The 15184-nt window shown below is 38.5% G+C and overlaps 1 protein-coding gene across 1 annotated transcript in view; it reads right to left on the reverse strand.

Moving 5' to 3' along the window:
* The window catches only part of SHANK2 (SH3 and multiple ankyrin repeat domains 2), a 274462-nt gene extending 260424 nt beyond the window's left edge, over nucleotides 1-14038 (reverse strand). The window contains exons 1-7 of the mRNA XM_065636008.1: nucleotides 13835-14038; nucleotides 7492-7695; nucleotides 5864-5935; nucleotides 5154-5262; nucleotides 4742-4893; nucleotides 3775-3942; nucleotides 464-580 (exon numbers count right to left, since the gene is read on the reverse strand). Of these exons, the coding sequence (XP_065492080.1) occupies nucleotides 464-580; nucleotides 3775-3942; nucleotides 4742-4893; nucleotides 5154-5262; nucleotides 5864-5935; nucleotides 7492-7695; nucleotides 13835-14038 (1026 nt within the window). The remainder of the gene's footprint in view (nucleotides 1-463; nucleotides 581-3774; nucleotides 3943-4741; nucleotides 4894-5153; nucleotides 5263-5863; nucleotides 5936-7491; nucleotides 7696-13834) is intronic.
* Nucleotides 14039-15184: the final 1146 nt, after the last annotated feature.

Consider the following 15184-nt stretch of genomic DNA (forward strand, 5'->3'; position numbering starts at 1 on the left):
TGTAACACTTCCTTGCATAATAAATAAAACAAATGAAAAATAATGAGCTATTTTCTTCTTCAGTGTAACTTGCCTCTACGGATCAATAATAATGGGAAATTTATGCCAAAATGTATTTACTAAAAGTGAGGAAACTGCATCTCGGGAAAACCTAACACCAAACCAGTAAAACTCTTCAACGGAAAACCCAACAAGCTTCAGTTTCTGGGCCATGAAAGATTCAGCGTTTGTACCTCAGTTATGCCTTTTTTTTCTCTTTTTTTTCCTGGCTACATGTCATTCTCTTAAAGCACTTGTTTCAAGTCTCCACGGGACTGGTCTCCCCAGACCCAAAGCAAGACATCCCTCCGATTCAGCCACATCGAGGGGACCACAGGCACCCCTCAGCTCCCGCCAGGGACCTTTATGTCCCAGGAGGAGGACGGTGGGACTCGGTGGCGCTGGGAGGCGTGTGCCAGCTCACCTGGTTGTAGAGGGCGCAGATGTGCAGCGCCGTGTTCCCCGAGGCGTTCTGTGCACACATGTCCGCCCCGTAGAACAGGAGATGCTCTAGATGTTGGACGTGTCCGTATCGGCAAGCCTGTGAAGACATGCAACAGAATCATGGAATGGTTTGGGTCGAAGGGAACTTCCCAGCTCCCCCAGTGCCCCCCCTGCCATGAGCAGGGACATCTGCACCAGCTCAGGTTGCTCAGAGCCCCGTCCAGCCTGGCCTGGGATGTCTCCAGGGATGGTTCAGCCACCATCTCTCCGGGCAACCCAGGCCAGGCTCTCACCACCCTCAGGGCCAACAATTTCTTCCTCTTGTCCAGCCTGAATCTCCCCTCTTTTAGTTTAAAACCGTCACACCTTGTCCTACTGCAACAGGTCCTGCTAAAAGTCTGTCCCCATCTTTCTTATCAGCCCATTTTAAGTAAAGAAGGCTGCAATAAGGTCTCTAGGCAAGCATTCCAGGTAAAGATTTTTAACAGAGAAGATGCTATTTTAGGTAGGGTCTCATTTTTAGAACCACCCCTGGACTGAATGCAATAGGACAAGAGGAAATGGCCTCAAGTTGTGCCAGGGGAGGTTTAGCTTGGATATTAGGAAAAAAATTTTCACAGAAAGGGCTGTAGGGCATTGGAACAGGCTGCCCAGGGCAGTGGAGTCACCATCCCTGGAGGGGTTTAAAAGGCATTTAGACAAGGTTCTTAGGGACATGGTTTAGTGCTAGAATTGGGTTATGATTGGACTTGATGATCCTGAGGGTCTCTTCCAACTGAAATGATCCTATGATTAACACCCGTATGTCCATACCTGCCTGTAAACACCAACGTGTGCACTTTAGACACAACAAGTCTGTGCATAAGTTTAAGCATCTGCTTATTTTAGGAACAGCAATTTAAGACTTCAAGGAAATACAAAGTTTGGCACTTTTTATCGACTAATACTGACAACTGGCAACTGCGACAAGCAGGCTGACGGAAGTTTTTTTTGTCCTGCTAATCTTCGGAAAGCTGCCCACTAGATGGCACTGAAGATGATCAAATGTCTAAAGTTTGCTTTTAAGGTGTGAAAACAGTTTGGGGAAATCTGGCTAAAAATCTATTAATAATCTTCTTGATTCTGTGATGTCAAGCAGGTGCACGGCACTTACAGGGCACTGATCCAAAAAGGGGAAAATCTTCAAGAGTTACTTTATTAGCCACACAAATAAAATCTTAGACCCTGAATACTTGGATATAAATCTCTATGAATGAGACTCCAGTGAAATTTGAAATTTTCCCGATTAGCAAATAAGTTTGAGAAAAACCACAGTATTTCCACTCATTCTCATTTACTTGACTACCTTCTTCTCCACCGCGCACCAAATGAGCGCCTCCCAATTTGTAACGTTTCCAACTTCATATCATCTCAGATCAGTTTCATCCCTGTATAATAATATAGAATTTAAGTTGACAGATTTCCCCCTTTACTATAAGGATAACCCAGAGGCTTAACTTCTATAGTGAAAGATCGTGTTAGCAAAATGAAAAATATACTTGCTACCAATTATTTCCTTGCCGTGCAAGGTAACTTGGCCTTCTTCACACAGACCATAACATATGGGATTGTATCAAAGCACCATCTTTCTTAATTCACTGAGGGATGCTTGTATTATTGATTACTGAAAACGGATTGCTGTAATCCAGATGTAAACACTGATTTATTTAGGATTACAACCAATACAACAGGTTTGGAAAGCTCTGTTTCATTATGAGAAATAAAAACCATATGTGTATATGGCTGGGTTATCAAAATAGGGAAGTTTTCTCTACATTTTCAGGGAGTCCAGATGGATTAATAGTTTGATCTATACAATCCACTTCCTCCACATCCTCAGAAACAATGGTAGTAGATTAATCTCTCTTTTTTTTTTCCTACTAAAGATGGATCCAAACAACCTCGACATGAACACACGCTGGGAAAAAGCTCCGATCCCTGCCCAAACCTGGGTACCAAAGCGATCTCCCATTTCTTTCAAAGAAAAGAAAAGTAGTGTGTCAGTGCACAGAAAAGAGAGTCTAGATATCCTAAGCAGGCCTGTAGGTTGATTACTCACACTTTCATTTATCTGATCACACTACATCAGTTCCATTTTTTATTGCTCAAACTCATCCATAGAAAGAGAAGGCATAAAATAACTGCAACGGCATTCGAACTGATAGAATCTTTAAACTTTGTAAATTGCTGAGTTTATCACTACGCAACGAGAAATTAATAAAGCATTCTTACACACAACTGTTGCGTAATATTCAGATGTTTCTGGAGAAGGCAATAAGAGTTCAAAGAAAATGTTCTTTTTTGTTTTGGGAGGGTTTCGGGGGGTCTGGTTTTTTGGTTTTGTCATTTTGGTTTTGTGTGTGCATGTGCATTTGTTTGTTGTTGGTTTGTTTTCAGAAAATGCCTTACCAAACATTGCAAGTCTTTTTAAGAGATACAATTTAGGTCTTTGATGAGGAAGACGTTCTGCCTTCCCAATAGCTATGGTGAAGCTGACCAAGATGTACCAGTGCCTGACAGATTCTGGCACCGTAGCTCACTCAAGGTATCATGAGCACTATGAACCTCAAAAGATTACTTTTCAAAAATAATTTTTCTTTATCGAGCATCGAATCATGGAATAGTTTGGGTGGGAAGGGACCTTCAAAGGCCATCTAGTCCAACCATGCTACCACCTTTGTCCACACATTTTACATGTAAGAGAGGAAAGGAAAACCTGTGTACAAACAACAATAGAAAAAAAATTACTGGAATCTTAGTTTCCACACCCAGAGGGAATGAAAACTCAGCACTGAGTGTGTAAGAGGACACTGAAGGACCCTAGCAGCAGAATCTTGAATCCAAATCTTCCTGTAAAGCTCACTAGAGAGAAAAGAGAACGTATGTCTGACAAACACGCAAGAAGCCTTACCAAGGATTCTAAAATTGGCATCTAACAAAAAGATCTAGTTACACTTTTTTACTGATGCGCCGCTGATTGGATGCTAAACTTCCACAAGAACATTACGGAAATATAAGTGCAATTTCTACAGCAAAACGCACAGTAACCATGGGATTTCAAAGCTACAGAACTGCACTGGAACAGCTCCCACTTCTAATTCACCCCAGCAAGATACAAAGTAATAAGCAAATAGAAAAAGGCAGTAATTCCACACTTGCATGTGCATGGACTAAACATATCCAAATGGCCTTCAGAATATAGAACAGCCACAGCACATTTCCCAACTCCCAACAAAAAGTAACCTTTCCTACCTGATGAATTTCTTGCCACCCGTTTTCGTCTTTACAGCTGACGGTGGCGTGTTCGTGGAGCAGCAGTTCGCAGCAGAACGGGTCCCCCCCCACAACGGCCGTGTGGTACAGGGGGGTCAGCCCACAGCTGTCCTTGTAGTTAGGAGATGCTCCAAGCTCTAAAAGTGTCTGGAAAGCAACCACAAACTGAAAAAAATATATTTTGGAGGGACTTCTAACTATAAAGGGACTTTTCTACCTAAAAGAAGTATTTACAAGGTTGGTATTTGCCATAATGTATATTTTTTGCTCAATTCTTTATAGAATGGGCCGCAGCACAGAGTAAGTTAAGCAAGGAATGACCATGGAAGAATTAGGATCTAAAGGAATGGACAGGGATAGCAAGGAAAAGATGAGTGGCAACGTTTGGTTTCCATCCTCTCATTAAGTTCAGAAATGTCAGTTCTGAAAATGCCGCATTGCCTTTGCAACACGTTCACCTCTTCAGTTACAAGATGCTTTACGAAAAATGTCATGCAATTTGAATATCTGTCAAAAGGAAATACAGAAAAGCCATAAACATAAGACTTAATCCAGAATTATCAAGGTGATTTAAGAATACCTGTTTAAATACAAAAGAAAACAGAAGAGACTGTGTTAAGATATAATGTGTAATCCAGGCCACTGGCATTTGCTTTCAAAGAGATAAGCAACAATAACTCGATTTCTATTTCCTCAGACAGATCTTTCCCAAACTATCAATGAATAAGGTTAAATTTCACCACTTTTTCTTCCTACCAAAAAACCCTAGAAATGAAAAGGCCCTTTATTGAAAGCAAATCCTGAGATTTGAAAGCCACAAGAAATCACTAGAAGCAGCACATATTAAAAGATCGATTGAGGACAACACAGTAATTAACTGAAAGCGTTCTCCTTTATATATTTGTTTCTATAAAATAACGTATCATTTCCTACTGAAAGCATTTACCTTGAGGGTTACTTGGTTCTTGGCTCTGGCTGCTTTGTGCACAGCTGTCATTCCATCTTTGGCTCTGAAGTCTAAATGTGCTCCTCCATTTTTCAGAGCTTTTATCACTTCTACCGCATTGTCAAGCTGAACCGCCAAAGTCAAGGGTGTTTCTAAAAAAGAGAATACAGGTACTTGAAAAAAGAGGAGCAAATTTATAAAATGAAGACCATTTGCTTTAAAAATGTTAAGTTAAAAACACTGCTCAATCACAAAATATCGATTTTCTCCTTTAGATAGCAAAACCCTACAGATTGCATTAGCCTAGAGTTAAGGCGGCAGCAAAAAGAATGTGTGAGATTCAGCCTGTTCATCAATTTATGTTGAACAAACCCAAAGTGCAACTTTATGCTGCCACTTTCATTCTTCTGACCTCCAGTTTCTAGGTCATGATAGTTTGGGTCCAGTCCTCGGTCCAACATCTTTGTGATTTTCTCCACTGAGAGATGGTGGACATGATCCATAAATTTTCTCAAATTGGCCTGAAACAAAGAGTGAAAAATGAATCATCCTCTAATTTTAAAAATAAAATCTTGACTAGAAGTGCAATATTCTGTCAATTGATGTCAATATCCATTGACACCACTGAACAGTAGCTAATACACATTCCTGGAGAACCTGACTTTATACTGAGAGCATAAACCCTACGGTTTATAATGTTCAAAAGTCAAGCACAGTAAGAAGATTCTGGTTTTTATAGTTTTAATGAAAAAATGTGGGAAAGATTCATTCAGTAAGAAATTAGGATGGTGTATGGTTATCATTATTATTATTATTATTATTATTATTATTATTATGACCTGCAAATGAGTCTAAAGACACAGATCGGCATTTTTGCAGCATGTCAAAAGTACATTGTATTTACAAAGTAAGGTTCTTTTCAAACTCCTTGTGTACATGTGGAAGAGTCAGACATGGGAATTTTTCTATGAGATAAATTCCCAAATCCCAATTTACACATCCCTGTTGCACATACTGGTTGACTGGCCCAGGTGGTCATGAATTCCTATTTATTTCCAGCTTCTCAGACACATGACTTTGCTCAGGAGGCAATTCCTAACTTCTCCAGTAAATCACACATACCTTCGTATGAAGCTTGGCCAGCTGTTTTTCATCAAGATTGAACTGTTTGTACACTCTTTTCTTGTATCGAAACTGAGAGAGGAAAAAAAAAGAATAAATTTTAAATAGCCTGTTTTGCTTAAAAACTCATTTTCTGACCTTACCAGAAAGTACCATCCATGACAATGTAGATTTAGGCAAAATTTTTTAAAAAGGCTTAGGATTTCATTTTGAATGTTCACCAATAATCGGCACTCTGCTTAACATAGTGGCATCGTGGTTTTACAGTTCATGTAAGCAAAATTCATATCTTGTACGAACATACTGAAATCAGTGGAGGTGTATGGGAAATCTACATAAATAAGCAAGAATTACAGTGAAAAGAGCTTTTCCCTAAGGGTGTCTGTGCACTTTCATTTATTGTCTCAGGCAGAAAGAACCGGGAAAGCATGTTAAATAAAAAAGTACGTATTTCAATAGATCAGCTTAGCATTTCTGAAATTTAAAAAAAAAAAAATCCTGAAAATTCCCTAAATCAACCTAGGCAGAACTTACATATAGGATTAGTTCTTCTGGTGTTTAACAGGACTGGTCCTGTGAAGGAGGTTCAGAGAATTGCCTTTTTTTTGGCCAAAACTCGCTCACGTTTTACCCTGAACAGTTTGCTACCCTATGGCCAGAGCAGCAAGATCTACAGCAAAAATCATGGGGTTTACATAGTTATAATTTACTATTATCTAATCGTACAACGCAGAATTCAAAGAATGCAGCACGTCTGTTGGACAAGGAGACTGTATTGAATGGGGATTTAACACCAGCTTTTCACAAGACCCGTTTTAACCCCCGAGTTGTAAAATCTTTTCGCTGCAGTGAGAGGAATTTTGCAAACCATGAACGCTCATGAAACAACATGACAGAAAAAACATAAAGTGGTTATTTAATTTTATTTAATTGTATTTAATATAGTATACAGATGGGTGACTGACTCTCCATTCTGTTTTTCTTGGATTTGTGTTACAGTGGAGTAAGTCTATTAACTGCAGATTATTCGTGGTTGATGGACCACTATACAAACAATAGCAAAATGAATTAAATACGAGTTTCATGCCCCAGTTTCCCGCTATACTGTGTTTCAGTGGCTCCGCTCCATGTTCACCCAGTCCCATAACAGTTCTGCCCAGTTTATCCCCCAGCTGCACAGCCCCTGCACGAGCAACAGGGAGGGGGGAAATTCCAGTGTTTAAGTGCGACTGTTTCGCATCCACACCCAAGCAAGCTTCCATAAGAAAACCCTCTCTTTGGGAGAAAGCAAAGGCTGGTTATTCAGCAACTGCCACCCTACTATTTCAAACATCAGAGACCCAAAAGTTAGCATAGAACTTGATATTTCTTTATTAAATCATAGAGTAAGACACATTTCCTGGCTTCTCGGCAGAGGAAAACTCCAAAAATCGAATTTCCCAGAGGGATTTATTCTTTGCAGCCTTTTGGGGAATAACACACGGAACAGCTCTATCGAGCAAGCGTCCAAGTTCAGACCTGCCAATCACCGTTTCCCACACGCAATTCAAATGCACATAGAAACCTCAAATACAATTTACCGTATACAAACATAATGCAAACGTTTCAGGTATTAGATCTAAAAGTACCTCCAGTGAAGGAACTCCTTTATTCACTGGCTGTGGGTATTCCCTAAGAAGTCGTTCCTCGTCCAAAAACTTCCCATCTCTACCGTTGCTCGCAGGCTGGAACAGTCCATAATTCAGGACATCTTTCAAACTCTGATTCAAAGTGCACAAAATTCGTTGCTTTGCAACCCACACTGAAGCTTCTGGGTTAAATCTAATGCATTTCTGCAAACATAAATTATTTTTAAAATCTAGTTAATGAAAAAAGACCACATTTAAACAGTATCTTAGATTCTAAAATTTACAAATGGCATAAATAAATAGAAACATGCACCATAAACCTACAAATTCCATGGCAAAACATACGTAAACAGAATTAGATTTCAGATGCGCATTCGTCTATAATCACTAATGCACAAATATGGTGAAAACACAGGACTTTTCAAGTCCTTCCACAAACACTAGAGACCATATCCTTCTTCAGGGAAAGAACATGGCAAACCTGTTTGAAAAGCCAAGTGAAACGGATGTTACAAGATGTTTAATCATTCACTTGATTCCGGGCTGTTCTCACAATCGATCTGATCCTCAACAATTTCACAAAAAATTGCAGGCAGGAATTCTAATTCATTTTAAGCTACATTTATCTTAGGGGAAGTTTATGGGAGGAGCGGCAGAGGAAAACCTTGAAAATCCTTTCCAGCTCTCTGCTTCTAACCAAGCCGGAATTTTAAAAAAATCAGGAATTTTGCTATTGTAGCTTATGTTGCAACCACTGGCTACGAGAACAAAAGAACTAATAAAATAAGACCAAAGTTTTACAAAGAGAATGAAGCGTTTCCTTTAACCTTGCCCACAGCTGCTTCTGCAGCGCTCACCTCTGCTGGCATCTTTTTAAAGTCCTGATGCCATCCAGAAGAAAACGGTTGCAGTTTGTCTTTTAGAACTAAACATATTTGTCCTGGCAAGTTCTGCATACATCTGAAAGCAATCTCTGATCCCACCTACATGAATCAAATCACAAATTCATTTGAATATTTCAATTCCGAATTTTGAAGAGCAAACTCGAAGGCAGAAATCACAATATTTTATATGAACACAGTGTCTTCTTGACTGTCCAAATATTGCGTGGCAAATGTTTTCAACTGTAGAAAGTACAACCAGGACATCGAGGACTTTCAATTTGCAACTGTTTTTAACAGAGCAAACACTACGGTACGACGCGGCTTTGATTTTAATAATACAAATAATAATACAAACCACTAACTTCTGATCGCGGTTTATCTGCTTTTTCAATGCACCTTGAGAATTCAACATGTTCAGTTTTGTTCAGTCTATTCTTGTGTTCTATCTGTTCTTGATTGCATGCAAATATTGCAGATAATGGTGTGTATTTCCAATTCTCAAAGATTTGCTACACTGGCAAAATTAGATATAGCTTCAAATTTCTTCAGAATGTATTTCAATGGAAAATAAATCTTCCTACAGTGTTTACGCACACTACATCAGTAACGCACAATATTTATCTTCTGAAATAACTTCCTTTCCACAGGTCTGACATTGGCACCATTGTATCATGCACAAGGATGGGACATCATAATTTAACCGCCTTCACTGGACTGAAATAGCATTGAGGAATTCCTTTTCTGAAGTATCTTGAAGGTTTGTTTTCGAATGAGTTACCTGATAACAATACTGCTGCTGTATTTCTACCACACAAGCTACAATATTTACAGTCCCTGCAGCAAAATTTTTCATTTTTAAATTTTTACAATATTTACTGTCCCTGCAGCACCTCCCACTGTCACGCTCTTTACCCTGAGCAAACGTCAGCTAAATCACAGCAGAACCTACACAGAGACTGCCTGAGTTATGAAATAAGTCAGAATGCATTAGATGCACATGGTGCGGTGACCACAAGGAAATGAGACAGTAGCTGAGCCAAAAAAGCTGGACAACGTTTTCTAACCTTCAGCGACTTATTATCAACAAATAAATCAAAAAATAGGGATAGTTTAGTGGCAAAGAATTACAGAAGTGCACGCAAAACAAAGATATTTTGCATTGACAGACATGGGATCTATTCTTTTCACCCTTTTTGTTGCAGCCCAAGACAAGATAAAATGTGGTAGTTTGCCTTGAAGGGCAATGCGTACGCTAGAAAAATTGCAACAGTGCTTTCAAATAAACACCAAAATAAAGCTCAAAAACACCATCAAAACCACACTAGGCCATGCAAAATCCAAGTCTAGCAGCAAGACAGCACATCAGCTGTTGTTACCGAAATCCAAGACCTGGTTTTTTGATATTAAAGCTCTTCAGATCATGAGACATGGTCAGTTATAAACTTCCATTCCTGCACAGTGAGTCACTAAACGCGACAGAAGGAATGGAAGCAAGGGAAAAAATATAGCTCACCCACTCCAGCTCAAGGGAAGATATTAATTCAATGGGAATAATGTTCATGATACAGAATCTCTGAGGAATAACATTTATCTGTTCCAAATCCATCAACCAACACATCTTTTTCATCAGACTCACGAAGCTGTCAATCACACAGAACCGTGCTGCGACAGAGGAGCCATGACACGGTTGTCAGAACATCAAAATACAAGTTATTTCCTTCAATAGAAGACGTTGATATTAACGATGTGACAACCAAAAAGTGGAAAATGCAAATGAAAGTTGGGTATCATGAAAAAAAAAAAAAAAACAAACAAACAAATTGAGCAAGTCGCTCATTTTGATTTGTGCTCAGTGTGCAAATTAATTCTTGGAGGCGCTGCTTTCCTTCATCAAAATGTATTCAGAAAACATAGAATTCATGAGATGAAAGGTCAAAAAACAAACAAAAAAGTCTGGTCACACTGTCATCAGCTGGCAAGTCAGATCACCTGTCCAGGTCAAGGACAAGAACAAATGTCAGCAGCACCCACAATGTTTCCATTATCAAACCGAGGATAAAAAGAAGATCAACTATAAAGAGAAAGCAGCGATGAACGAGCACAACACAGGATACAGAATTCTGATGAAAAGTTGCAAAGGCAAACCTGGAATAGGTCTGGGATGACAGTACAGACTGGAAACAAGGGGAAATGGTGGCGCCTTAAGGAAAAATGTGACTCAAGCTGCAGCTGTGACAACTGGGTTCCCACCTTCATGGGATAAAAATTGCACAAACTAAACAAGTATTTTATCTAAGAAAGAAAAGCACTGAAGGAAAAGATTCTTAACCCTAAGGGCCAGTGAATGCTGGAAAAAATAAAGAAAGGAAACAAAAGTACAAAAAGCAATGCAGACGCAGAAAACCAAAAAGCAGCTACAAGTTAAGTTGTTGCTTTACCAAAATGCCACTTACCGACAAACATTTTGCATGGGAAATCCAACGCATTTAAAAAAAAAAAAAAAAGCCACGGGAGGGGGGAGTCGGTAAATGCTCATTACTGAAGTGGAACAGAACAAACAGATGGACAGACCCCATTCTATCTCAGCATCAGAATTGAGTAAAATATGAATGCGAGCATTTTGATTTTGAACATAACCCAGAGGGAGCACATACATAAAGGATAAAACCAAAGAGTGGAACAACCGCGATGTGTTAATTTTTCTATAGCAGCACATCCTACTTATGATGCTTGGTACTTATCTCATACATGCAATGAAATAAAAGTGATTTACACCAGTCACTGCAGATGAGCAAACTTTTACTCCTAGTGAGTTTAGCCAGGGATTTAAAGCTTCCCAGTGGATTGAATTTTATCTAAACCCCTAAACTTGCCTTCTTTTAAGCAAATATATTCTTGATCATACTTCTAAAAACAAACAAAAGATAAAAAATTAAAACTAAATAATGCCATTCCATGCTCCTTTGATTAAACAGACTAATTTTAAATGTTTCTTATGATAATTATAATTATACAGCAAAAGGGGTGTATGTTGGATGAAGTTTGTAACTATAACCCAGCTCGTGAACTATGATCTTCTCCAAGCTTTGCTATTCTACATTCCAACTATTTTCCTCCTGTTTGCAAAACTGAATCCAGATTTCAGTTTTCTGTACAAGAGTTTGTGTGCTGATAAATTAAGTCAGAAATATATCATCTGCTATAGAACTGTTTAAAACAAGTGAGTTGCTTTTCATTAAGTGTTTATTGAAAAGGAAAAAATTGCAAAAAGTAAAGCAATAAAAACAAACAAATGAAACACAAAACCTAAAATAATTTCATTTCCTGTACAAGATGAATTTAAAAGAAAATAATTGTTGCAATAGTGTCAATAAATAACTTGTTATGGGTCTAAAAAAATAGAGTAATGAAATAAGAGGGCTTCAGGAGGCTATCAAGTAAAGCAAATCTTTCCATTTTGCTGGATCTATTAATTGAGTGCTGATCACAGTCAAAAGGTACAGCAAGCTGGTAGGATCATCAATAAAACCCCAACCACATCAAGTCAGAGCTTGTCTTGACACAGGACTTCACTACAGGCAAAGTCCTTTTAAATTTAAGGTGTACAACACTGGATTTCAGTATTTTACCAATACTGAAATGAAAGACCCAAGGTGATGACTGTTTCAGTCAAGATTTAATAAAAATCCCTGCTCTGCCCTTTGAAGCCTTCGTGTCCAGCTCTTCTTCTTCACAGGGGTTAATCTCGAACCTGATCAACTAATGGATCAGCACGAACAGGCTCAATCTTCATCTAAAATAATCTTTTAAGTAGAAGAATTTATGAGATAATGCTCCCAACTCCAATGCAGATTTCTCTGAGTTTCTGCAGCTCTACGACCACACCTGAGGCCACACTGTCAAACCAGCTCTTCCCTGTCAACCTGGACAAGCCATCTCCTATCATTCTAAACATGAACTTAATTAAAAAGAAAGGACTAATTTCATCTGAGATAGATCTTCAGTGGCAGCACAGTATGATGTAGATCTTAGATGTCAGCACAGAGTGATGTATGTAGCACACATCCATAAAAAGAATGTGGTTTTATGATCATTTTTGAAATGAAAGAAGTCTGATGCCTACCATCCATTGAAAATCCCAACAACAGCATTCAAGGAGGTCCAGGGTAATTTAGATAATTAATCAGAAACTTGGACAAGTTGTGGTTCTAGATACAATCAGTAAGTAACTCCCAAGACATTCTCTGGGATGAAATTGTTATTCCTATCATAGCACGTGTGGAGGACAACGATTCTTACAAAGTTACAGCCACAAACTTTCCCACATTTGTGCTCCTGACACTCCAGACATCAAATTTTACACGTTCAACCATAAAAGAAACACAACTTAGTAGTTCCTTGTGAGAAAGATGAATCTGGACTATCAATTTATAATATGTAAGGAACATCCAAGGTTATTTTTAGTTTAAAAACGTAACTTTTCTTCCCATTTACTCAATCACAAATGTTTAACAAACGAAAAGTCTGTTCAATTCTTTCTGTAAGATGTGAGAAATTAAATCTTTTCCTGAAAATTCTCTATTTTCATCCAATAGACATAGAGATGTGAGATAAAGCCACAGGTCCACAAATTAGATTTCAAATGACTCCTCCAGGAAAATCAGAAAAGGCTCGTTATATCCTCTCCGATGTGTTTCCAGTGTAAGTGGTGAGGAGGTGGGAGAGAATAAAATAGTGATTTCAAGTCATTGTAAAAGCTGTGAGACGGTACGATGCCACGTTTTGCTCTTCCTCCAAAGCGAGTGTGTTGATTTCTCTGCGTGGAAATCTGAGAAACACCACCGTGGGGTAAAGGCATACAAGAAAATGAGGAAGGAAAGATTTATTCATGTTTCTCGTTCTTCATCTTTATTCTGTAAAAGCCACCAGCTATCTAACAAGGATATCTTGTTGTGGGAGGAGGACGGAGAAATGCAACTAATAAGGTATAGAGAGAGAGAGAATTTGATGACCTCCTGCTAGACCCCAGCCTAGTGTCATCACAAACTATCTCATGAAAAGAGAAACTAGAGAAGAAAACGGGGTTGGATATCTATGAGGCTTTCACAGACATAACATGTGATTTGGAGGTTCATCCCTCAGCTTCTGATGAGATTTTAGATGTCTAATTCTCTTTCTTCTACCCAAATATCTCTGCATGCAGATCAAACAAGTATTTTGCTTCACAATCACAGCTTTTGTCAACATACTGAATACACTCGCTTGGATGGGATGATGTGTTTAGTTTCGGCAATCAGACATACCACTGGGGTAATAAATGTAGACATTAAAAAAAAAAGACAAATTTTGCCTGTAATACATCAAAAAAATTTAAGAAAATAGGACAGCTCTACTGCAGATTGAAGCCAGCAAAACTTGCTTTTTTTTTTAAAAAAAAATTGTAATGCAATATCCCTTACCGTCTGCTGCAGATCAGGTATTATAATTCGAATCACTAACGTGTTGCTCTGACTGTCTTCCATTCTGCTGCTTGGCTTCTCTGCAGTTGCTCTAATTGTGTCATAAATAGTTTCTTCTTTGGAGCTGTCTGATTCGGATTCAACGGAGTAGTCGGAAAAGCTTTGTGCCATTTCATCTTCGCTCGATGTTGGGCTACGAGGCATGTTCGAGTTTTTTATCCTGCCGATACAAAGGAGAAAAAGATTAAGTTATAGTTTAAGTCTTAAAAATGAATCAGCTACTAGTTGTCTGTTTCGGGTTGGGTTTTGATTTATTTTTGTTGGTTTTTTGTTTGGTTTGGTTTTGCTTGTTCGTTTGGGCTTTTTTTGTTTGTTGTTTTTAGCTTTGGTTTGTTTTTTCTCTTCTTGGAAGGAACATGCATTTAACAACAAAGTGATACATTTTATCCTCTTTTTATTTCCTCCTGTAATTTATGTGGGTAGACAAAGTATAATGGAAATAAATCTGGCTACCAATTTACTACAGAAAGGAAGGACAGGAGGAGGAAAAGAGTAATAAAAGGGAAGATGGCCTTTTTTCCCCAGGCACATCCAACCTCCCAAAGGATCCAGAAAAACCCGGAATAATTACCAGGTTCTGTTGTAAACTGTACTTAGAACTAGATCTGGATTCAAAGGCTACTTCTCCCAGCGTAAAAAGGCATTTCAGGACATTAATATAGGTGCTAAACTGACATCATCCTGTACATCAAGAAACTGCAAAAACAAGGCTTCAATTAAAGACAGTATTTTCAAATAGCGGAATCAACCACAAAATTAAATACTACAGGGAGCCAGACAGATGCAGATGCTGCTTTGTGGTTTGTGGCTCATGCAACATCCTCTAATATCAACATTACCAAAATCTGTCTGTTATAAATACAATGTACACATACAACACAGACTTGAGAAACATTTTAAAACTGTGGCATAGATTAGGCTAAAATGGAAGTAATGTTTATTCCCAAGTAAGGACGTTTTTATTCAAAGGTCTAACAGTAAGAACAGCAGAACATTTTCCTTCTGGGTTTTTCCAACAACAGGAGCAAAAGACCTTTTTTTGTCCCACAGACTAAAAGCTTCTCCAGGAAATGAAAATAATTATTCTGTGGAAAAACCGGGAAAAAAATTACGCTGGAAAAAACTGAAAAGACCGTGATAAACTTTGCAGTGCTTGGTAACCATACACTCCTTCAGTTTTCAGAGGCCAGAAAAACATTACTGTTATTTTTCCTATTTTCAAGAGAAATCTCCCAAGACAATTTATCTGCTTTTTAATTTAACAAAATCATCAGTTTAACAAGAAAAGTC

Source organism: Caloenas nicobarica, chromosome 5 (genome assembly GCF_036013445.1).
Source record: "Caloenas nicobarica isolate bCalNic1 chromosome 5, bCalNic1.hap1, whole genome shotgun sequence".
NCBI classification, from domain to species: domain Eukaryota; kingdom Metazoa; phylum Chordata; class Aves; order Columbiformes; family Columbidae; genus Caloenas; species Caloenas nicobarica.